The sequence below is a fragment of the Erithacus rubecula genome, assembly GCF_903797595.1.
Source record: "Erithacus rubecula genome assembly, chromosome: 12".
Classification (NCBI taxonomy): domain Eukaryota; kingdom Metazoa; phylum Chordata; class Aves; order Passeriformes; family Muscicapidae; genus Erithacus; species Erithacus rubecula.
In genome coordinates, this window is record NC_136664.1 from 16,925,187 (window position 1) to 16,950,388 (window position 25,202).

At 39.7% G+C, this 25,202-nt stretch overlaps 1 protein-coding gene across 1 annotated transcript in view; it reads right to left on the reverse strand.

Annotated features, from left to right (window-relative positions):
- Positions 1–1,753: 1,753 nt before the first annotated feature.
- CDH8 (cadherin 8) overlaps positions 1,754–25,202 on the reverse strand; it is a 147,639-nt gene continuing 124,190 nt past the window's right edge. Inside the window, exons 12-13 of the mRNA XM_079316086.1 lie at positions 5,412–5,663; positions 1,754–3,769 (exon numbers count right to left, since the gene is read on the reverse strand). Of these exons, the coding sequence (XP_079172212.1) occupies positions 3,276–3,769; positions 5,412–5,663 (746 nt within the window). The 3' untranslated portion in view covers positions 1,754–3,275. The remainder of the gene's footprint in view (positions 3,770–5,411; positions 5,664–25,202) is intronic.

Below are 25,202 nucleotides of genomic sequence, written 5' to 3' on the forward strand. Positions count from 1 at the left end.
TCTGTGCCCTTGCACAGAATTCCAGCTCTCGTGGGTGGGATGATTTACTTCAGTAGTTGTGACAAATGATGTGAGGCACAGCCAGGTGAAGGCAGGCCAGGATCAATGAGACTCTAAGGCACCTGGCACTTGTAAAAGATTTTGAGTATTTACTTCTCAAATTTATCAGCATTAATAATTCTAATTTAATGCATTTTCCTTGTCACCTGCAATGAGTCAATTGCTAATTAAATGTTGTTGAAAAAGATGAATTACACCTTTACATGCTTAAAAAGAGTGTTGCTAATATATCTAAATCTAGATGTGAAATGTAAAGCAGTATGTTCTAATCCCCCTAAATACTGCTGTTATCCAAAATCATTCTATGCTGAGTTTAGTGTCAAAAAAGGAGAAGCACTGAAAAACTGAATGATTGACATTTAACCCTCTAACATGTATTGGTATAAATTTTATATTCAAATTACATGGACTTAAGTTTGCAGAATTAATCATTTCCCTTCGGTGGAGAGGCAATGACACAAGAAACAGCACATCTCTATAGACAGGTCAGAAATTCATTAATTCTTTTTCTCCCCTTTGCATTGTAGCTATTCCTGTTTAAAAGCTGCAGCAATGCCCAATTTAGAGCTCTGCCCAGCAGTAGTGACTCCCATCTCTTTTTGACTGACAATGATGAGATTTCTGTCATGCTTTGCCTCTCCTACAGGGCCAGTGATGGGATTTTTTCCCTGGAAATCTTATTACTGAATGTACTGTCGTGGTCTCAGATGGAACTTTCAATCAGAAAGGCAATCAGAAGGTTTTCCATTTGTGAGTTTTCCTACAAAGGAGCTTTGCTAAACTCTCCAGTGTAGCCTCTGACTCACAGAGTGCCTGGCCTTGAAGGCTGATGTGGCCCCACATGCACGTGTATGTACAATGCCAGGATCCAGCTCACAGAACCTTCCCTGGCTCCCAGCACTGGATGTTCACCAGAAACTGGCTCATTTCCCAATCCCTTTCCTGTCTGCACCCTGGCACCCAGAGCACATGATGAGTACCAGTGTCTTGGGTTTGTCTTCTAGTGAGTTACAGAAATATGTTTGAATTCAGTGAAATCTCCAGGATGGCTTCTTTCCTACCTTTAGAAGACTTCCCTGTTTAGTTCAGTGTTTGGCCAAAAGTTTTAGATTCACTTGTTCAAAAGCATTTCTAATGTGTAACTTAAATGTATTGTGTACTTCATGAATTTCAATAAAATCTTTACAATATATATCAAAGTGCTATTAATGTATTAGTTGCCCACAGGCTACAGTCATTAAGCCAAGTCATGCTGCAGCTAAAGCAAAGTCAATGCTATCATCTGAAATACAGGTAAATTGGGGGTGAAGTGTTAGGAATTCTTTGTTTTTGAGGAACTTTAGGTTGGTGGGTTGTTTTAACCAGCAATGCTTTAACAAAAATCATGTGGGGTTATTTTTCAGCATGGTGCAGTGAATCAGACACTCATAACTCCTGTGCTCCCATCACTGTCAAAATTCTGCAATCACTGTCAAAAATAGTTTCAAATATTTTCCTTTTTTCTTTTTTTTTTTTATTTTGTCTGTATTCAACTAATAAATAAATGATTTTGAAGAAACTACATTCCTCAAAAAACTATGAAGTTATTCCAGCAGATTCATTTCTGCAGTGCCCAGGTAAACCTGAAAGAAAAGCAATAACAAGAAAAGTATTTATAAAAATATATTTCACAAAGTAGGAAACAATACAGGAGTTTCTCTGAATACAATACATGGAGTAAATAAACAAACAATAATATAGCCTCAAAACAAAGTAGAAAATTAAAATGATTTGCATGTAATACGTAGTTTTCTTATACAATTGCTACTTCTAAATGGCAAGTTTGCATTACAAATTGAGTATGCTTGCAGCTTCTAGTGTTCTTTCTCTGTGTGCAAGAGCCCTGGTGCATCACTATGAATATTATAGAAAAAATGCTAATAACAGAAGCAGTAAAATTATGTACACACTGGTTCCTGCTCTAATACAGTGGAGAACTATAAGCATGTTTTTTTTTTACTGTACTGTGTTATGTGTGGATTTCTAAAAGTCTATAGTTTAAATATTCACATGAACCAGTTTACTTCCAGCTGTTTGTGCTTGTATTAAAAACACCAGGTACTAGATTTATGAAGAAGATATAAAACTGTCAAAAGTTTTCTCTGGCAATGTTTAATTCCTGCCAGCATTCTCTTAAAATTCAGCTACTGCAAATGGACAGGGAACTGCTTTAACCTGCAACAATTAGTTTCTTCTCAAAATGTACATGTATGAAACATTCATTACATATAGAAAAAAAAAATCTAACTGATATAATTTAGTTGTCTTCATAATCTTACTCTATAGATTATCAGTCTTAATAAATAAAAGCAGTAATGGACATCAATAAAATATTTATTTCAAAGATTAAACAAATAAATTCGATCTTTAGCAATAAAATCAGCAATTCTTTCATTTATGTAAGTCCATCCCATTTCACAGCTTTTTCTTTCAGAAGACGAAGCACAGGGTTGATCCTTCTTCTAGAAAAAAAGATCCTTTTGTGAGGCAAGGTTTTGCATCCCTGCCTCTGAATCTCTACACATTAGTAGTATGTATTACCCATCACTGGAATGGATTAAGAACATGTGAATATTTTAAGGCTTGACACAATATTTAAAGATGATATTCAGTCTGTGGTGGCGTGGCCAACAATTACTGTATGTACAATGGATGGTCACTGCACAGTAGGAGCCAGTAGGAATTGGCAATGCTATTTCTGCTCAGCATTGCTAAGAAGACCAAGATATTGCTTTGAACTTTTCTGTGGCAGGATCTTTGTTGGCAATGCAGAAACAAACCTTTAGCTTTACACATACTGGGCGGGAGCTACTGTTCAACAGCAAATCCCTGCAAGTCCATTTCCTAAGAGAGCACCAATTTCTTTTTTGTTCTTTTCAATTCACTGAAGATAATCAAAGATCCAAATCTCCATCTTCAGAGTGGTCAAGTGAATATCAAATATCCAAAGACTTCTAGACACTCCACATACTTTACTTCACACTCCACAAGACTTAACCTCCTAACATATACTTTTTTTTTTTTTTGGTTCAACATTACAATGTAGTTGATTTTATAGATGACTGGCGCTAAACTTGCCTCTAAAACAAAAAGCCACATTAGTTTTAACTAACAGCAGTGGCCCTAGAATATTACATGATCATTAAGTCAACAGGGAAAAAGTTTGTAATCCACTGTCAAGTTTCTTTATCACTTTCTCCGACTGAGTAAAGTTCTCCGAGTCTTTTAAAGCGAGGACCCCATTCACTGAGGTAGTCAAAATTCTGGTCTGAGTCTGATGTGGAGGACTCCAAGGAGCTAAGGGAACCAGCCGCTGACCCCTTTCCTTCATAGCCATAAATCTGGATCGAGTCATATGGCGGAGCTGTGGGATCATTGTCAGCTTCATGAAGCCTTACATTAATAAATTCATCAACATCAACACCATTAGGAACAGGTGCAAGACCCTGCCTGGGCATAAACTGCAGATCAGGCTTAATATCCTTACGAGGCAAAAATCCATTAATTCCATCTGGGTTTTGCAAAGTTGCAATGTCAAACGCTTCTGTATCTTCCTCTCCGCCTCCTTCGTCGTCATAGCGAATGATGTTTTCCCTCACATCTTCATCGTCTTTGATGATCAGAGGCTCATTCTTATGTCTTCTCAGTGTCACAAACAGCACCACGATGACTGCAAAGAGAGCACCACAAGCTGATTAGGCAAAACATTTCCAATCCAAACACCACACGGTGAGTGCAGCTGGGCAAGGTGAGAGGTTGCTTTTGGTGGAATTGGGAGTAACAAGGGTGGAAAGCTGAAAGACCTATCACTTCAACCCCCTTCACGTGAAGGAAATTTCATCAGAAACTGATTAATTATCTAGTCTTTAAATATCAGCTTGTATTTACATCTGAAGTTCAATTTTATAGAAGCAATAAGATTTCCCTTACTTCTTATTTTGAGCTTCAACTTTTCCCTTTGCAGGTGAAGTCGGGCTATCATTATTCACATAGTCTATAATGAATTACACTAGGGATGGTAGTTAATTTTTAAAAATTAGAGGATGTTTTTCTGAAAATATACCCCTAATGAGAGAAGAAAATCAGTGTTTGTTCTACCTGTTGTGAGAGACTCCTATCATATGACTAAAAAGAGAGTGATAAAATAAGTGAGTAAGAAAGAGCTCAGCTTGATATCAGAATCATGGACAGATGCATAAAAAACTCTAGATAGGTAATGCTTGTTTTTGCAGCTTAAAGCTGAAACCTCAGGTACTGATGTAAATCTCAGTCACAAAGTGAAGCTCCAAAGTGCAAAAATAGGACTCTCCTTTCACTCTTCTCTCCCTCACTTTCTTGATGTTGTTTACAAATGTATGTTTTATTAAAATATACCACAGTGCTTGGCTTGTAAAGCTTTAGTGTCTCTTGTGCCATTACAATCCAGAATAAGCTCATAATAGAAATATACAAATATAAATATATATAATGGGAACAGCTAAAGCTACAAGAAAGCCTCCAAAGGAGAGAGCAGGTTTGGGTAAGGGACCGCAGGGGTCCCAAGGAGTGGCTGAGGGCTCTGGGCTGGTTCAGCTGCAGCAGAGATGAGAGCAGAGCTGCCCAGGGCTGCAGGGACAGCTCTGATCTCTGCTCCGTGTGACAGGGACAGCACCTGGTGAACAGCTGGAGCTGGGCCAGAGCAGGGCTGGCTTGGGTGTCAGGGAAAGGTTCTGCTCCCCCAGGCTCCCCAGGAATGGTCCTGGCCCTGAGAGCTCCAGGAGAGCTTGGGCAGCACTCCAGGGATGCACAGGGGGATTGCTGGGGGGCTGCAGCCACAGGGGCTGGGTCAATGATCCTTGGGGCTCCCTTCCAACTCGGGACATTCTGTGATTCCATGATTCATACAAGCCTTAGAACATATAACAGATCCATTTTCCACCAGCTGTAGACCACACTGTGTTCACCTGGTGTGATTTCCAATTTCCCATTCCTCACTGTTTATTCTGTAACGTGTGTGTGTGCGTGCCTCAGAGCAGGACGCTGCAGCAGGAGGATGGGCCCTGCCCGCACCGCCCTGCTCTGCACCGTGAGGGCCGGGCTGTCCCCCTCCCGCACCGCCATCACTCTGCACCGTGAGGGCCGGGCTGTCCCCCCTGCACCGCCATCACTCCGCACCGTGAGGGCCGGGCTGTCCCTCCCGCACCGCCCTGCTCTGCACCGTGAGGGCCGGGCTGTCCCCCCTGCACCGCCATCACTCTGCACCGTGGGGCCGGGCTGTCCCTCCCGCACCGTCCCCGAGCCCCTCCACCCGGGCGGGAGGGCGCAGCACGCACCGAGCAGCAGCACGATGCAGGCCAGGATGGCGATGAGGGCGCCCATGCTGAGGCCGATGGGCAGCACGTAGGCCTCGGCGTTGCAGGACTGCACGGTGCCGTCGCTGCTGCAGCCGCACACGCGGATGGTCAGCGTGCCCGTGCTGCTCATGGGCGGCGTGCCGCTGTCGCTGACCACGATGGGCAGCAGGTACACCTCCTGCTTCTGCCGGCTGAACGCGCTGTGCTTGGCCAGGATGCTCAGGGTGTTGTCTGCAAGGCAAAAATCACAGCACTGTCATTGTCACTGTCTGGGGCGGCTTCTGATCCTGAGATCCCCACAACAGGACACTGTGGTTTTTAACGTCCGTGCTCTTCTCAGCACCAGCGCCAAAGAAGATGCTGAAGGCCGTTTTTCAGCATTTTCCGTGGTTGTTTATTGTTTCTTATCTAAGAAATTTTTCTCTAGCTGGCAGAAGTCTGTCGACCCGGGGCAGAATGCCTCAGCCCTGGGCAGGGCTTATTTTATATACTCTAAATTACGTACCTAATATTTACAATTATTTTCCAACACATGACAATTTTATTACATTGTCCAACTCTGTCTCAAACCAATCAAAGAATGCCAGGGTGGCACTCAACATGGATGACATAAAGAAGAAGGAGGAAAAAAAGTACCACACCCAAAATCCTCCATGTTAGCCCTGAACCCCTAATGTAAACATTCTTAGAAATCCACTTTTTCTACCTTCTAACATTTTAATTTATACTCTACTTATTTTTGTATATATGCATTTGCTTGTCTCACAACATCCCTTATTTCTGCTCTGCATACAGCACTGTTACAGATATCTTCTCATCATGATTCACCACAGTCATAAAAATCCAGCCAGTAAAACAAGAGGGAAACAAGATGTTAAAGTAACCCAGACTTCAAGGATATTCACCAATGAACACAAATCTTCCTTGCCTTCCAACCACAAACTGCACATTTTCCACTGCTATAAAAGATTCTTCCTTCTTGTATAAAGACAAAAGAAAAGCTAAATGCATTAAAAGTTGTAGGTCTAATTTTAAGTGTTCAAAACATTTATTTGACCTGCATGAAGAAAAAAGAGCAAACCAGGCTGTATCTCCCATGGAGGCAGACAAGAAATGAGTCTAGGACATCTTACTTCTGCACACATATGCAGAAAGTTAATTTTAGAAATATTAAGAGGCATTTGACTGCATGGCATCCTACACAGCCATAGTGAAATCTCTCAGAGTCACTCAGAGTCACTCAGTTCACCACCAAATGAATACAAGCTGACTTTTCTTTGGGTAATCATGTAAATTTTAATTTGTGTAGTTATAAAAATGACAGATTCTAGACAGTTATAAACACATACATACCAGATATCAATAATCTTGTATGTGTCATAGTGCTCAGGTATAAACCATGATTAATGGCATGTCAAATATGCAGAAAATTGGGATTTCTTTATATACTTAAATATTCTCTAACTTGTGATTGCTTTATTCTGTGGAATAAAATACTAATCTAATATTAGTAATTATACTAACGGAGTGCATGTTTGCTTGCACTAGTTTGCTGTTTGTATTTTGTTTAATAAAAAGATTCAGAGGCAGAGAGAAGAGGAATGTGTGTGAGTATTGCTGTGGGATCCAATGACAACTTAAAAATAAAGCTGCACGTCTTGTTTGGAAGAAGAAGTTGTGGTTCATTTTCGTGATGCATCATGAACAGAGGAATGCCTCCTGATATTTAATGCTCTAAAATGGACACGTGCAATGCTAAATGTCATCCCATCCCAGGAAAGAAAAGACTGGGAGTGCTCATATGACAATAAGCTTCTCCTGAAAATCAGGTCCCTTCCCACCCAAACATTCTGTGATTCTATAATTTTCTGTGCCTTCCACAGTAGAATCACCATCAATCACATTTACTTGGCCTACAGAGGTTCTTACTATAAATTATATTGCAGATGATATAACCATTTCAGCATTTTTCATATATTTAGATTATGCAACACATGAAGGTCAATCTAAAAATTAACTCCTTCATAAAGAAGAATAAATATGGTCACTTTGCAGAACAAAAGGTATTTCTAATTTATTTTTTTTCCACAGGAATCCTGAGGTTTTATCTATTCCAGTTGGAAACAGTCACATCAAAACTGATGGCACCCTGGAGCTAAATAAATAGTCTAGTTCTTCCTTGTGCCCTTTTTAAAATGAAAGGAAGCATATGTGTTTACTGAAGACAAATTTCAGGTATAAGCTCTTAAGAGTTCTGACAACTCAAATAGGACCAAAGTCCTTGATGACACCCAGTGTTACATGTGCCAGTGTGCTGCAGTGGAAAAGTCACGTGTGCTTGAAGTCAATAATTAACACACATTTGGAAGTGAACAAACCCTGCACTCCTCCTTGGATGGGTGTGCCAGTGGTGTTAACACACGTGTGCAAGTTAAACCATTTCCAGAGCCATCTTTGTTCTCTGCAGGGAAAAAAAGGGAAAAGTTATCTTGGGAAAATAATCCTATAGCTCAGTTTTCCTAAATATGGGTGTGTGTAGCTTTACCAAAGCAAGAGTGACTACGTGATGTGCAAAAGTTCCCTTTTTATCTGATAGCTTTCTTTTCCCCCTCAATATCTCTCTCTATTTCCAAATACTGGAAAATGAATTCATCTGTCCATTGCCATTCTTCTGCAAAATTAAAAATACCCCAGCATAAACTGCATCCTTAATCCTTTTACTTTAACCTTTCAAAGGAGAAAACTGTGTGGTGCTCTATTTCCAGCTCTCTCTTTGAGACAAATCCCACTCAGAGGTGTCACATCTGTAGTAGTTTATTCCATACTCCAGAGACTTTTACAGTTCTATTACACAGTGCCCTGAAATCTGTACTGATACAGCCTGTTCCTTCCTGTGAACCTGCTGCAGTCCTTCTCTGCCCAAGCTGGAGCACAGGATTGATGTGCTGAGCCCAACAGCCCTGCACTGGACAGATATGCAAAAGAGGGAAGGCACCTGCTTTAGGAAGGAACAAAAAAAGAAGCTGCACTTGTTGGGAAGAGCTTCAGATCCCTTCTATCCTCCTGAGACACTGACTGCCACCCTGTTTGCTGCAGAAAATTCTAATAAGCCAAAACCAGAGTATAACTGAGTAAGAAAAGGAAGGATGTACTCTAAAGAGACAAATAGAAGGGGGCAGAAAAAGTAAGAGGGAGGAGAGATGGAGAAAATAAAGCACCCATCAGTGAAGCTTTGCTGAGTGTGAGAAACCACCTGGTACCAGTACTAGTTATCAATTCAAGTTCAGAGGTATTGAACTTGAATGTAATGAACTTCTCAAGTTCAGAAGTAATGAGAGAAAGAAAAAGTGATGCAAGATATTTGGGTTATTAACTGTTAGTTAAGTGCAAAAGAGGTTGCAATGGCTGGAGAGTCAGAGCTATTCACAAGAGATGTCAAATGAGGAGACGAGAATAACTTTCTTTTGTTACAGATGGTTTGTGTGGTTGGATATTTTGTTGTTAGTTGGGGGGTTTGTTTGTCTGTTTGCCTGTTTTTTTGTTAGAACCCACGTTTGACTATAAGTGAACATGTTATGCCTGGAAAGAAAAGCAACTGACAAGCAGAAAATAGAAAAAGCAAAACGAAATGACCAAATTGTTCTGCCGACGGGTGGCAAGTCCTCCATTTGACTTAGGAATTTTGTTTAGCTGTAATTTTTTTCCCCTTCATTGCTATGTCTTAAAATAAATACACCTTGGTGTTGCTGGAGATGTGGCTCTTGAGTGAAGAACGACTCCCTAGTTGACATTTTAGTTGGTTCCTAGAACTTGAAGATAAATCCTACCAGCTGATCAGCAATAAACTCAATTTATCTGATTCACTTTCTCCTTTCTGTGGACATTCCCCTCTCCCAAAGCTGACAACAGCAGGAATGCCCTGCAGGAACACCCTCCAGCCCTGCTGCATGAATTAACCTGGCAGCAGGTGCTCAGCAGGAGAGGGGACAATCACCTTCCCTCATCTTCCCAATTAACCCACTGATCCCTCATTATAGGGTTGTTTATTTATTCATGGTGCTTTTAGCAAAACAAGCAAAAGGACGTGCAGAACCCCCCAAAGTCTGTTCACAGAGCTCTGAGCTGTCTGCCATGGGCAAAGAGAACTGAGTGTGCTCCTCCAGGCAGTGGGGCACAGCCAGGAGGGGCTTTGGCATTCTCCATCAGAATGAGCCTGCTGGATTTCTGTGCCCTTCTCCATGGGGAAGGGGCTGGAGAAGTTCATGGAAATGCCTGAGCCCTATGAAATGTCCTCTTCCTGGTGAGGCAGCCACCCAGGGTGGACCAGGAGTGCATCCTGTCCTGCAGGCTTCAGGAATGGTGTAAGAGCTTAAGAACTGTCTCAGCATCAGTGTCAAATCTCAGAAACACAGTTCTGGGCATGCACAACTGCAGCTCAGAGCTGGAGCTCACTTCTGCCTTTTTTGCAATTAGAAAAAAATGTGGTGGCTCAGCTCCCTGGCTGACTCTCAGTCTCTGAAATTTACAATCAGATTCTTGAAATAACCATGAAAGAGACTGTTTTGGGATCTGTCCTTCCCAGCTGAAACAAAGAATGACACTGCAGAAGGTCTTTAAAAAGATGTCCAGTGTGGTTTCTAGACAAAGGGAGTTTGCATAACCACAACCCTTACCACAGGACCAAGTGCTTTCTGCACATTCCCCAGCTGTTCTCAAATCTCCCAGATCTCTTTTGTGGCTCTCAGATGAAAGATTTTGAGAAAATGTAAATGCAATCATTTTATTGCAAAGTTACTTCTGGATTTTCTGGACACGAGTGACTTTAATGGCATTGACAGCAATCAGGATGTGAAATTAGCAGGCAGGAGTCAACTCCTTCACCTCCTACTTTATGCAAGAATGCATCTTGTAATTTTAAGCCAGGCAATAAAATAACAGAACAAAAGCAAAAATCAGAAGCAGTGAGTTTGCATCCAAGTGTCATTTTTTCTGTGCACATTATTGCAATTTTTTAATTCCCTTGCAGTCTCTAATATGTTGAGATCAGTGGAGTTCCCTGCTGTGCCACCTTACACCTAAAGAACTCTGCTTTTCCTTTTTTATCCCTTTTATAATGTCCTCAGAAAGATCAAATAATTAATGGTATTAAGGACTGTGGTAAAAGTTGTCATCTATGCTGGATATATTACTTATGTGAAGAAAGAATTTTAATTGGAAACTCTACAGAATGACAGAAATATATGTTTCTTCCTGTTTATTAGAGCTATCTTTTTATACACATTTTAAAATCTCAGATTCTCTGTAAAATAGAGTTCTTTGACACAAGTAGAAGAGCAGCAGGAATATCCTTACTGTGACACTCCCTGCTTTTTTTTTTTTTTGATAAGGAAAAGACAGAGACAGCTTATTCATCTCCAATCTCTGTTCAAAAGCAGCATCTATTCTTAAATAAAAACCCCAAACTTGAAATAACCGAGCAACTGAATTATTATCATCAAGGTTTCAATGGAAACTAGCAAAATACAGGCAGAGAAACAGAGCACATGACATTTGAAGGAATGTGAGCTCTAGAACACTTAGCAGCCAGCTGAAGAGAATGCTGATGCCATTTCAGCTTTGTATAACCATTAATAACCATAATTAATATGCATATGCCTCTTGTAACAGTTAATATTCACTGTTAACTGGTGGAGACCTTACAGTGTCAAACACAGATTTAAAAAAAAAAAAAACATTTCTAACACTGGCATTTTTGTTTTTTTCAGAATTCACACCTAATGACAGAGAAATGGTGGATGGTAGGAAGATTCCAATCCCCTTTTTAGAGCCTGAGAATAAAACTGCCACGACACACAGAGGTGTCTCAAAAAGTCATTGTATAAGTCACCTTGATCATTACCCTTTCTGGATATTTTCTCAGCCATACTTTCTTTGTACAAAAAGATTTACAAACACCTCTTTAGATTGATAGGATTGGAGTGCAGAAAGAAACCCAGTGAATGCAGCCCCAAAGTCACTGCCCCAGTCCCACACGTGCTCTCTTGTCTGGAAATTCCTCTTGTTTCTTTCTGCAATTACAACATCCCTGGGAAAGAACAGTTCTGATCTCCTTTCTGATCCACCACGAGAACCAGAAGTGACATCTCCAAGAACACTCTCATCCATATTCACCTTGTAAAAAGCCTCTGCTCACAAATGGACCCTGAGCTGAAAATCTGATTTATTTTTCAGGCTCCATTTTAGTGCAAGTTGGAAGCATCAGTTTCCTGCTTCCAAAAGAATGAAATCAAAATGCTTTATGAGAAACATCCATGATAGACAGTTGCTTTTTTTTATTATTTTTCTGCCTTAGGCTGAAACACATTTTAAAGGAATATTTGATTAAAAGGGTACAATTTCAAGTTAGTATGTTATAAATTTGGCAATAGTTAGTAGCTTAAAAAAATAACCTATTTGTTCATTAGAACTGCTTTAAAAATTTGCTTCATGATTAATTTAGTATTTTCAACATGTCTGTATTTATAAAAAATATATTTTTATGATAATATATATGTATATTAAAATATGTGTATATATTTATATATATGTATATTAATATATTTATATATACAACTGTGCCATGTATATTTTTACAGCTGTCCCAGGCCTTCCTTGATGACTGTCTCAAAGAAAATCCTCTTGAGCAGCAGTTTACAAGAAAATGGACCCTTAGCCTAATCTATATGGTAAAGGCATAAATGTTCTATTCAAACACAAGCCTTACAAAATCATCTGAAAATAAAAAGAGGCCATTTTTACAGTACATTTTTCCTGATTAATGATGGCCAAACCATATGGGCACTGAAGCATCCTCAGATATTCCAAACTGACTTGCTTTTCATAAGTGTAAAAAATTTATGATGTCTTCAAAAAAGCAAATTGATGACTGCTATCAAATTTGATAGCAGACATCAGTTTCAGAAGAAAAAAAAACTTTTTGTCATAAAAAATCCAGCTGATTGATCAAATTCTCTCTCCTGCCCCACAGCAAGTTGGATTCCATACTGGAATATTTAATGGGAATTCACAAAGCATTCCTATGACAAATTAGCAAACACTTGAATGATTTTGCTTTTTGAATAGACCTGGAGTTTCTGCAATCCCTTAAAACACCAATAAGAACACAGGGAAAAAAAAAAAAAAAGTATTTCATGGGAGAAAATGTATTGGTAGAAGAATAATTGGAAAATGTCACATATTTTATATCTTTGATTATTTTCTCCTCTTTACCAGTTGGCTTAAATAATAATAGTTTATGCCAGAACTGTGCAGCTGAATCAACTAATGAATAAAAATACCTAAACACATTTCCATACAGTCCTTTGCAGAAATACAAAGTACTGCTGGGAATTTTGAATCATGAGCAAAGTAATATTTAATCATGTATACATCATTCTCATATGTTAGAATTTCTTGGAAAGGGGAATAATTATGTTAGTACTACTGTGTAATACAGAACTTGTAGTAAATAAATTCTTGACAGAAGGGAAAAAAAAAAGCCAGACAAATTAACAGCAAAGTGATGATGAATAACAATTTCCTCCTACCTTTTTTCTTTGAAAATGTGAACTTTAGATAATAGTCTGTATAATTTCTAGTTCTATTCCTTTGGAAAAGTCTGAACTTTAGATAATTGTCTCTTAAGTATTCTAAAACTTTCTTTTGACCTTTAGGCCAGCAGAGCTATAATCAAACATAACTATATGGTCCCTTGCAGTCTAGCAGCAACTCTTGTATTTTGTACCTTGGTTTTTTAACTCGTTGAAGAAAGGACAGAAAATCCCTGCTGAAGAAATAATGATGTAGAAGCACACATTGAGCCTGAAATAATACCAGTTTTATTGTTAATGGGGTAGAGAAATAATTATGACATGGTACCTCTCTCTCTCTTTTTAATTTACAGAAACATAGAGCAAGTCAAAGCAGGAAATTTTGGGTTCTGGGTCTGTTTAAGCTCCACCTTGTCTGAACTGCACCCAACACATCTGAGTGAATCTCACTGACTCTGGTTTGTCCATTCATCTCTTCCCAAGCCCTGGTGCCTCTTAGGATTGGCACTCCCACAGTGGGAGGCAAACCCAGGCCAGTGAGGTTGTGAGATGTGCTAAAGCAGCACTGGCTTTTGCCTCCCCTTTTTCTCTGCTGCATTCAGCAGCCAGTCCCAAAGTTATTTACTAATAATGGCACTGCTGTGACATGCTTTGCTTTATTCGGATCACATCACTACATGGCACGTGCACTGAATGGTACATCTGTAAAGTGTAAGAATTAATGCAGCTTGCCAAGCTCTGCTTTAGAAAGAGAGATGAAATGGCTGTCAAATGTGCTCAGCATTAAAAATACATTATTAACACAGCAATTTGCATAGGCTGATGGATCATTTTTTGAAATCTACATATTCTAGTTAATTCTATTCTCTTGTTATTTTAACCAAAAAGTTTCAGAAAGTGATACGGTGTTTTGCAGTGCTTTGATAGAATAATGCCTATATTTTGCATTTCAACCAAGAACTTTCCAGTACTGTATTACCAGATTCCAACAAAAATGCTGCAAGGATAAATAAAAAAAGCCAAGATATCCCAAGGCTGTGCCATCTGCTTTTCTTTGGAAGGATAATGGATTCTCAATATTTCTATGAATACCTACTTAAATGCAGTGTGGGAGAAGGTGATGGCAGACAAGGATCTGAGTCCCTCAGGCCACAGTGACAGGCACAGCTTTAGACATTACACTGACTGGTGTTGTCTTCTGTGTAAAAGAGAGCTAAGTCTCCATCAGGTTCAGTGAAATTCAGAGTTCTTTTGGTATCTAATGGAAAATTTCCAGGAAGTCCTGCCCATGTTCTTCCTCTCTTCACACATATCCTTCCAGACTTCTAGGTCTGGAAAAGTTTACAGACCTCATGACTATGAAGACAATCACAGATATTTGAAGTGAATCTTCCTTTCTACAATGTAAATGTACATAAAACTTAAGTAGGAACCTTTTAGGTCTTAGATGTGATGTGTTCTTGCCATTTAAGTAATTTAACATCCACTTCTTCTGCATGCCATGATAATCACCTTTTCCATTCCAATTCTGTGCTGAATTTACACAGGGGCTTGGTAAGGTTTTAAAACAATTTACCAGCAAATTATACACCAGCCCTTAAAAACTAAGCCTGTAATCAGACCTATCAACCATATTGAAGTTTTATTGCAATAGTAAAAGCCAAATTCCTTCCAGTGAAGCCCTAACAGTGTGTTTCTATTATGCCACTTACTTTTTACATAATATCCATTTTGAAATAGAGCAGCAGAAAGCAACCAGCAGACTCTAAAAACTGCAACCAGCATTTATTGGAATGCTACCTATTTGTACTGGTGTAATAAAGGTCTTGTCAGCACTTCCATTACAAAATGCCAATTTTCAGAGGTTTATAACTCTGACATAACTTCCTATGAAAAGAAATTTAGAATGTGGACTCTCTGCCAAAGAGCATTAAAAGTTAAATACAGCTTATGTTGGCTGGGGCATTTTAAGTCAGAAAATAAATTAGAAACAATTCTGACTTAACATTTTCTTGAGCTGGTGCCACTGAAGAAAAAAATGTGGCTTTGATTGCAAAAAGTGCCAGATCCTGCAGTTCTTATACACGCAGAACTCCCTTGAAGTTCCCTGAGAATAATTTCTGTGAGAGCCCTGAAAAGAGTGCCATTATACATTTTTGTAAATGTCATCAAGAGTTATATTAGCTTTTTGTAATTTGAAAGACTGAAATGTTATGGTGTAACATTGCCCCTGGGCACAGAGGCAGCATGGTAATGACTTTGGGAAGACATTCTGATATGCAGATTACATATAACAATAACAATTTGTTATCATCAGACCATTAATGGCAGTAATTTAGACCTCTGTCTCACACCCAAAGGATTCACTCCATGCCTTATTACATGCACACCTCTCACTGAGGATGTGGATCCCATGGGGAAAACTCATGGCCTTTTGAAATAAAGGGAAGAGAAAAAGGCATCCAGAGAAGGAATTCCAGAGAGTGAAAAAAACCCCAAAAAAACAATTACCGATCTATGGAGTGGAATAGTTTGAAAGGTTTTCAAATGAAACATCCTTCTACTCTTTGGAATGTTTCTGACAGCATGCAAACATTACATGGAAAAAAAACTGGAACAGCCACGAGTTCCAGACTGGGATACACAGCTGGATTGTGGAGAGTCAAAGCAGGAACACACCCATCTGAATTCAGGTTCCCAGCCCAGGACACTCTGCAAACCCTGCCTTTGCTCTGTGCATGGTGTGACACAACACAGAACTTGGAAAGAAGGAGCCAGGGAAAGGTGTCAGCACCTGAATTCTGCCTGACTGCTGAAATATTACAAAGTCAATGCTAATATGGGTGAATATATGAAAACCACAGCACCAGTTCAGAAGCTGTGTAGAGTTCTCATGGAATCACAGGATGAGTGAGGCTGGGAGGAACCTCCAGAGGTCACCTGCTCCAATCCCTGCTCACCACAACTACCCAGAGCCCAGGGGTGGCTTCTGAATATCTCCAAGGATGGGAGTTCTAAAAATAGTAAACAATTTGTATTCACAATTGAAATATAATGTGACAAAACAAATTGCATCTTATTCAGTGTTTCTCTTCATCCCATGAAGAGAAGTTATGAGGTATAAATATATAAAGAATCTGTAAGCCATGAGAACACCTTGCAAATGGTTCCTTGTTGTCTTCTAATTTGTGATGAAGAGCCTGATAAAGTACAAGTGAATTAAGCAGAAGCTGCAATAAAAATACAAATACAAAGCATGATCACATAAAAATATTAGAAGAGATGGGGATTCAACTGGCAGAGTAAAATAAATCTCAATTCACCAAAAAGACCTCTGTGATCATGAAGAAAAAACATATAAAGTCAAAAAGGTGAGCAGAAAGAAACTGGTAGGTACTTTGAGAAAGTTATGCTTCCTTACTGGAAAAAAAAATAATAAATAAAAAGAAAAACAATTTTAGCTTAGAAAAAGCAATGGTCTATATATGATTTTTTGAAGTAAGTGGTTCTGCCAGACAGACTGTATTAGAACTCTATAAGTTTTTAGCAACTACATCTTTTGATCTTGCCTGTTAGCACAAAAAAAAGGCACAAAACAAGAAGTTGATTTGTTATGGGTTTTTTTCTCGTTTAAAAATAGAAAATATTAGTACAAAGAAGCTATAACAATGTGGATTAGATAAAGATGATACAGAAGGAGATGTCAGGTGTAGAACTGAGTCTAAACTACCCCCCTCTGTATTCAGAACTGCAGCTCATGTCAAAGATACCACAGTGCCTCAGCTGCCATCACACTGGGCTCCACCATCTCCTCCACTGACAAGCAAATTCCTCACTTTTCCTGTCTGGCACTTTCAGAAGAATCCAAATTACCCCTCCCTCAGACCACCCCTGAAACTCACAGCCTTTACCTGCTCACGGCTCTGCAGTGTTTGCACAGCACAGCACAGTGATTAAATGTTTTATCCAAATTCATACAGCAAACCCATAGCCAAGCTAAACAGAAGTGTTGCAAAGTCCAGAACAATTCCTCAATCAAAAATCCATCACTGCTGTACTGTGCTTTGAGATCACAAGGTCTTAATCTTTGCTGGGGGAACACTGAATAGTTTACAGGAGGGTCACATATAATGGATGAAAATGTTCTAGGAAGTGACAGGACCCAGCTAAGCAAGGTTAGGGAGCAACAAAAAAGGCTACATGAACTAGTTTTTGTTTTTATTATTTACTATAACCTAAATTTTATTTTTAGGTTAGATTGAATGAGAGTTTCATAACACAGCACAAAGAAAGCCAGAAAGTTTTACCTGTGTTTACAAAAGCCATGTGAAATTGCTGACATTAAAAAGAAGAAAAAATTCAGTGTTCATGTTCAAGACAGCCCAACATTCTTAGAACAGAGCAGAGAACTTTCATCAGCACTCAAAGATTACTGCTGGTGATCCTTTTAAAGTTTGTGACTTCAACACCAAACTCTACTCCAACCTCCACCCAGAGGACTTCACTCCTGACTTAGCTCTTAGCATCAGATGTAGGGAAAATCCCAAACCCACAGAGTTAGAGTTTAGGCATGCACACAGTCCTTAGCCTACAGCAGCTCAGTGTGCTAGTCTGAGCCCAGGGTTAGTCAGGCCTGGCTGGGGCTCAGCCTTTGCTCTCTGGACATGGGCAGACAGCTCCCTCTGCTTCCCTGATCCCTGCAATCGGCCCCACATCCATCAGGTACCTCTGGAGGACCCCACCAGCTCTTCAGTGCCATCAAGCAGACATCTGGTCCTTTTCTTCAAGTTCTATTTATCTCTCCCTAACAAGCTGCCTTATTATCTCACTTCAAACAGGGGCCCATCTTCCCTCCCTCTCTAATCAGTGCTGATTACCAAGTGTGCACATCCTATCATTTTAGGATATGCAAACTCTCTCCCCAGACTAGACAGGTCAACTGATGCATTTCATTTCTTTGCTGTGTTTGGCTCGGTGTGTAAGATCTCTGCATTCAGTCAAATCATGTATTGTACCTCTTCTCTGCCCTCTGAATGGATTGCCTTCTAGGCAGATTTATTACATAAATATTACATGCTAATAATTACATAAATATGTCGCTAATTACTGGCTGCTTGCCAAATAGAGTACACCCTAATTAGACAGAATTAAATGTAGACCAACAAAGTGACGTATTTTACAAGATCATCCATAAAAATTACAAAATCGAGAGTTGATGGGAAAATAACCTAAGTGGTACAAGACCATTCAGCTGATTAAAAAAAAGTTTTGTCTCCCTTATTCTCTAAAGGTTGATGTCAGAAGGGGTAGTATAAAACCATTTAAAAATTTTGTTTCCTTCAGTGTCTTACTGCTGTGCTTGATGTGACAGAGAAATACAGCCTGTTCTTAAACAGCCACCTCCTCAAAATGAATAAGGAGAAAAAAAAGGGAAAAGAAAAGAAAAAGGAAAAGGAAAAGGAAAAGGAAAAGGAAAAGGAAAAGGAAAAGGAAAAGGAAAAGGAAAAGGAAAAGGAAAAGGAAAAGGAAGGAAAGGGAAGGGGAGGGGGAAGGGGAAGGGAAAAAGAAAAGAAAGGAAAAGAGAAAAGAAAAGAACATTCTTATATTTATCAATCAGGTAGTTAGGGATAAAATTCAAATATTCAAAACAAAATAGAAGCTAATCATGAGGTGAACACAGAAGAACTTCTTAGATGCAATATGACTCTGCTGGGTAATATATTGAGGTGGTGATGGGGCAGAGGTTCTACCAGAACCTTTGGCCTCAGGACATCATTCGTCCTGCTCAGAATTAAACCCACTTCCAGGAAATCAAACATAGTCAGTGCATTGTCCATGAACATTTCCTCCACAGAAATTTCTTTTTGCAGAAAACCTGGAGGAATCAGGTGCATCCATCAAGCCAGAGGTGGTACTTAGAAATCTCTTAACTCTTTCAGAAGTTAGCTGATTAAAAATTTGGAAATTTATCTCCAAATATTACATGTTCACTTAGCTATACATACTACTATGAAATACTTCTAAAGTCCTAGAATATCATAATCATGGGTGCTGTGAGTTTTTAAGGAGTTATATTTTTAGAGCACCTAGGGAACCTTTGATTCAAGGCTGGTGGAGCAAAGTTTCACAGAGTCCCAGGATGAAAGGGAGCACAGGGGCTGCTGTGGTGGCAGCTCCCTGCTCCAGCAGGGCCATCCCAGAGCACAGGGCACAGCACAGTGTCCATGTGGCTCTGGAATATCCCCAGGAGGAGACTGCACAGCCTCTCTGCACACTCTGCTCAGGGCTGGGCACTGCCCAGGGCACAAGTTGTGCCTCCTGTGCAGGGGCAGTTCCTGGGCTCAGCCCCTGCCTGTTGATGAATTCCAAGGAGCTGGTACTGCAGATCTTCCTGCAGTCAGTGGGGAAGATTTGCACTTCACCTTTCTGTCTGCTAGGCCATTCAGTCTTAAGACCTTGATTTAATGTCTATTTTCCCATTATGTTTCTGAAATTAAGTCACTCTGAAGATTCAATTTGTTCTCTGGTATTTCTTTCATCCATGTTTCACAGTACTACTAAAGCAGACAGATTTGCAGCTAACTTACTGACCAAATTCTTTTGCTCTCCTGTTTTGTTTTCACAACCTTTTATCCCTTATTCACTCTCCTTTAGATTTATTATGAAATTAATGCAATAAACTGAGAAAAGAGAGCTAGGGATATTACACTACTGAGCTTGATGAAACTCCTGCAGCAGGAATTTTCACAGCTGTCCAATCCATTCCCTCACGATGGGTAAGCACTGTCGTGCATATGGTGCACAACACCGACCTCAGATCTTTTTTCACTCAGATTGCATCTGGTTCTCAATTAGTTTGATTTATAAAATGAAACATAATTGACGTCTTGGCAACATTCTGTTGCTTGCAGCACAAATAATAAATTAAGAACGAGTGAAGTAAAAGTCTCTTTAGTCATGTATGCATAATGGCAGGCTGCATGTATTTGGGATTAGCTTGGGTGTCATCACTCCCATTAGATTCTGTTTGGGGCTGGGTCATGTTTGCATTAATGCTCTGCAATAACTGTGTAATTGTAGCTGATTCAAATGACCAAAAAAAAGGCAGTCTCTGAAAGGACGGAATGCCGTGGGAATTAGTCTGATTTCCCAATGTGGGTATACAACTCCTCTGTAGCTGTCTGAAAGTTTGCAGTTGGTTGGCTTGGGAAGAAGCTGTCACCACAGAGCTAAACTGAAAAGGACAGAGAGATTAAACAGCATTTGGAACAGAAGCTCCCAGAAAACACTTTGTCAGTGCAAAACTGTAAAAAGGACAGACGTGCTGGGGAGCACAGCAGAGCTGGAGAGGAGCTGGAGATGCCTGGAAGAGGACAATCAGCTTACCAGATGGCCCTCTCCTTGCTGGTTCATCCATCAGCTTGGCCTGTCCAGTCCAGTGAAGACTTGATGGATCACCTCTGGCTTAGGGCAGAGGAGAGAGGGAATCTGCCTGCAGTCCTGCACCCTGAATACAGGAGAGGAGTGAAGAAGGATTCAGATGCACAGAACAGACAGAAGGGTCGCAGGGTGGAGGAGCTGGCAGCTGAGTTAGCCTCTCAAGAGTTGATCCTAGTTCTCTGTTTCAGCTGAGTGCATCAAGGAGTCACCTCTTTAGCCTATTGAAGTGGTGAAAAGCATATAACCATTGTAAGAAGCTTAAATCACCCAGACAGGGCTAAAAAGTGCTTGCAGAAGCTTCACCTGGTTTGTGGTTCTAATCAGAAAGGAGTCTGGAAAGAGCAGTGATCTGCATGCAAGAAGAAATCTGGGAAAGACAGACGCAGGTGTCAGTGAAGGACAAAGGATTGGAGTGGAAAAAATGCTGGCTTCCCATCTACATTAATGCAATCACTTCAGAAAACAACACCCCAGCCATCCCTGCCAGGGAAGTTGCTTCAAATCTCACTCAACTGATAGTCAGCATTAAGGAAAAACAGAACTTCAGGAATAGCAGAACACAGCTGACAGTGATGACAGTAAAGAAAGAAGGGGGAAAGGAAGCAGAAAGTTATCAGCAGAAAGATACATACTGAGAATATTGTCACCAGCATTCTCAGCTGGTGGGACTAACACTGCAGTACCATGGAAAAGTGGAGCCTTGCTAGGAATATAGAGAGGAGTCAGATATATCATTCAACTGCAATGTGAAATCATACAGTGAAAATGGAAATCCATCCACTGCCCGGCAAGACAGAGCCCCTGAGCACTAGTGGAATGTATTGGGGTCTCCTGAAAATATTATCATTCACTTGGAATTCTACCAAGCCCTCCAGAATTTGAGAATAATCTAAAGATGTATTACACTGATTTCCTCCTCACATAGCTCATCACTTTGTCACTGAAAAAAGGCTCCTCTCTTTCAGTTCTTAGGCACAGTCTGTTACTTCCCAGGATGACATTACATCTTAGAATTGTCAGATATGCAAATAAGAAAGTTGATTACTTTTCTCACAAAGAATGATCTAGCATGTTTTCTGATCCAAAGCAGTTTCAGGCAGGTGAATTGCCTAAGGACCAAGGCTAAAGGAACGTGAGTACAACAAATAGAGAACTGCATTAATTATTTCAGGGACTTGCCACTTGCCACCCAAGGCACAACCACTGGCTCCAGCAAAGCTGTTTGCACTGGCTGAGCATCACTTTTTGCATATTAATGGAGTGGAAGCTTGAATCAGTTCTTTCCTTTCCATGGTGTCCCTGCCTGCTGTCACAGGGGCAAAAAGGGGCTCAGCACTTTAGGATAACTTTCAGACCATCAGTAGGATGTGTCACTTCAGGCCTGTAAATCACATTTTGTTTTTAGCTGAGAAAGACAAGTATGCATCCAAAATAGAATTAAGTATTTTCCAGAAAAAAAAATTATGCCAGATTATTCTAAATTCACATAATGACAATATTTCATAGGGCTTAGTTACCTTAACTATTACATTATTTGTTTTGATAATATTTAGACCTTCCTGCTGAACAAAATAATATCTTTATGCTTTGTTTTAATTTCTTTAACTTACAATTTCTAACAGAGGCAGAAAAAGAACTTACTGAACAAATCTTTCAACCACACTACAAAGGAAATATTTCAATAATTTTGTATTAGCAATTTCATTATTAACTCTATTATTCATTTAAAAAATCATTAAACTGAGGTTCTTCTGGTATGCACAGGTTATAAAAATGTTGAACTTTGCTATTTAAACAACTCCAGTTTAAATGCCATGCTGAGAAAAAGATTGATAGCATGATATTTATAATACATTTTTCACACTATGAACACTCCTGGAGAAACATGATGCGGGCCTGTGGATGGCAGATCCTGACACACAAGTGCCAGATAATAGAGTACTTTTTGTTTGTTATTCTTTATTACATTGCAATGCTTTATTTTTAACTGCTCCTTTCACATTGCTTGCACCTTGTTATGCAAACATTCCTTGTGATTTCTGGTGGCAAAGCCACATCTATTAAAAGAGATGTTGATCAATGCTTTTTCTTGGATTATGCCTTATATTCCTTTACATCTTCTGGATGTTATTCCATACCACTAATATTGACAGATGGCAGAAAAATAATAACTTACAAAATGCAAGACTGAGCACATGACTTAATTTGAAAAAAAAAACCACTAACAAGGATGTGATTTGGTCTGTTTTGGAGTTTGAAAGTCTAATTACTGACGTATAAAAGAAATGAGGATGATAATTAAACACATTAGAAATACATAAGCATGTGCTTTCCCTCGAGCAGTGCCATTGTGGAGCAGCCTCTGGCACTTGGCAGCTGGGCCACAAAGTTTCCCAAAATTGCCTGAAACGGCAGCAATGTGTGAGGATGTGCTGCTCACATCCAAGGGAGTGTTTGGGTGCTTTATCCTGGGTGCTCACTGCACATCACCCAGAAATGATGGGATTAATGATGTCCTTGCTCTGGCAATTTGTAACTGGGGTCAGGGAGTTAACTTTGAAATTGGGCAGAGTGGAAGGAGAGCAGTGAAACAGAGGAGGCACCTCAGAGCTCTCTGAGGGATATATTTGGAGAAAAAAGTCAATCAAAAACACAGAAGAAGCTTCAGCTGGCAGCTGAGACAATGGCAGAGAGACTTATCCAGAAATGCCAAAAGAAACTGTTTCAGGGGAAGACTTATTTTAACACATGAGAGTTACTCTGGTGGGAACAAAAGACTCACCCTCCAGGTATGTATTTGACAGATGCTGCTAAAAATACTTTCATGAAAAGAGATGGAGAAAAATCCAAGGTTTATTGTATTAAAACCACAGTGACAGAGAAACACTTAAAAAAAAAAAAAAAAAAAAAAAGTGATAATAATTTGTCATATTATTGGGGATATCTAAGAGTGCTTGCATGTAATTGCTTTCCTCAGCTATTGTGAAAGTTTAGAAATATTTGTTTTTTAATGGTAAAGAGGTGATAAAATATAAAATAATCCATAGTATACAAAAGGCATGCGAGGCAGTGATTGAAATGATTATACCAGGCCATTTCCTTTGAAACACCTGACACAGTGCCTGCACTTTCAAGGCAGCATGAGGAAGACATAAGTAAGATTTAACTTGAGGGAAACTACAAAAGAATTGGACATTTAAAGGTGATCACTCTTGGAGCTGTTCTATGTATCATAGATGTAACAGACCAAGTGTGGCTGAGAATAAATATTAAATTTGTAAGAGAGAACCAACAGAACAGTTCATCACTTAAGGAAATATATAATGCTTCAATTAAAAAAAAAAACAACAAAACACTTTACTATGCACTCACTAGAATAAGGACCAAATTCAGACCTCAACTTCCCAGATGGACATTGAATATTTAAGGGAAGGAGGAGGCTGATTACTGATAATCAGCCTATTACAAGCGAAATCAGGCTGTTGGATTTTTGCAGGAATATGAGCTCATGCCAGTAAGGTTCTTAACCCAAAGGCAAGCCCTGCCCATGGCCCAGGCAACCCCAGGACTGCTCTGCTACGTAAGCCCTATAAGAAGTGTGGAATTTATCCAGAGAGATGCACCATTTCTCCTGTCAGAAGAATTACTGCGTCCAAAGGCACTGTGGAACACTCGGTTTGGAATTTATTCAATTAGGAAATAGATTCTGGCATCACAAAAATGGAATAGCTATGGCAACTTCTTGTAGGAAAATCTTTAGGTGTCTTTATGGCAAAGATGTGTTTGGTAGTTTTTGACAGTAAGAATTGCACTGGCAGTGCATCAAAATGTTTGCATGTGTGAAAATGCTCCTATCACAGAATTCTCTTCTCACTTGAGCAATCTAAGGGAACCTCAAGAATTCAATGCTGAAAACAGGTACTGCTATGAGGGTTTTGTTTGGGATGCAACAGAAGATCCTTGTACTGGCATTGGATTTAAGGTAATGGTCTGTAAAGACCATTCACCTGAAAAAAAAAAGGCTGCCAATGAATTCTAATTCCATTTCCAGAGTCTCATTTCAGTTTTCTGATGCCATGACAGTACAAAATCCTCCTCAGTTGTCTAAATTCCTGTCAGTTTTATGTCATTTTATTGTGTGCCTACAGTTTTTTTGGAAGGGTTAATTCTAGTCAGTCTACAACACATTGCTAGAGTGTATCAACACTTGTCTAAACATCAGATATTTTCATCTGAAATTTGAGCTTTTTCTGGTTCGAAGTTTCTCAGACACAGCACACAAAACAGGGTTTTTTTCCCCACTTCTGCTCCTATGCAGAAAACCCAGCACAAAGGCACGTGAAAAGTGCCCAGATATTCAGTCAGGAGTTTGGGCAGCCAGGGACTTGTTATATCACAGAGTCACAGCTTTAGTCACGGGTCTAACACAGAAAACATGACACGATTTTCATGTAGCATTAACTTCTTTTATATATATATATATATGTATATATAACTCTATTATTTCTCTTGAGAGGGGATAAAGGTTTTTGCACCTGGCAATACAAGTGCTCAGTGTGCCTTGATTACAGCTTGAGAGGACATGATTTGGATTATCACTCACTGCCCAGGAGCCCAAGGCACTAAACCTACAAACCCCACCCAGTAATGGACATCTGAGCTCAGAAAAGAACAGAAGAAAAGCATCAGCAGACATGGAAAATAAAGAGGGCGAAGAGACATTCAGTGAGATGCATGATGG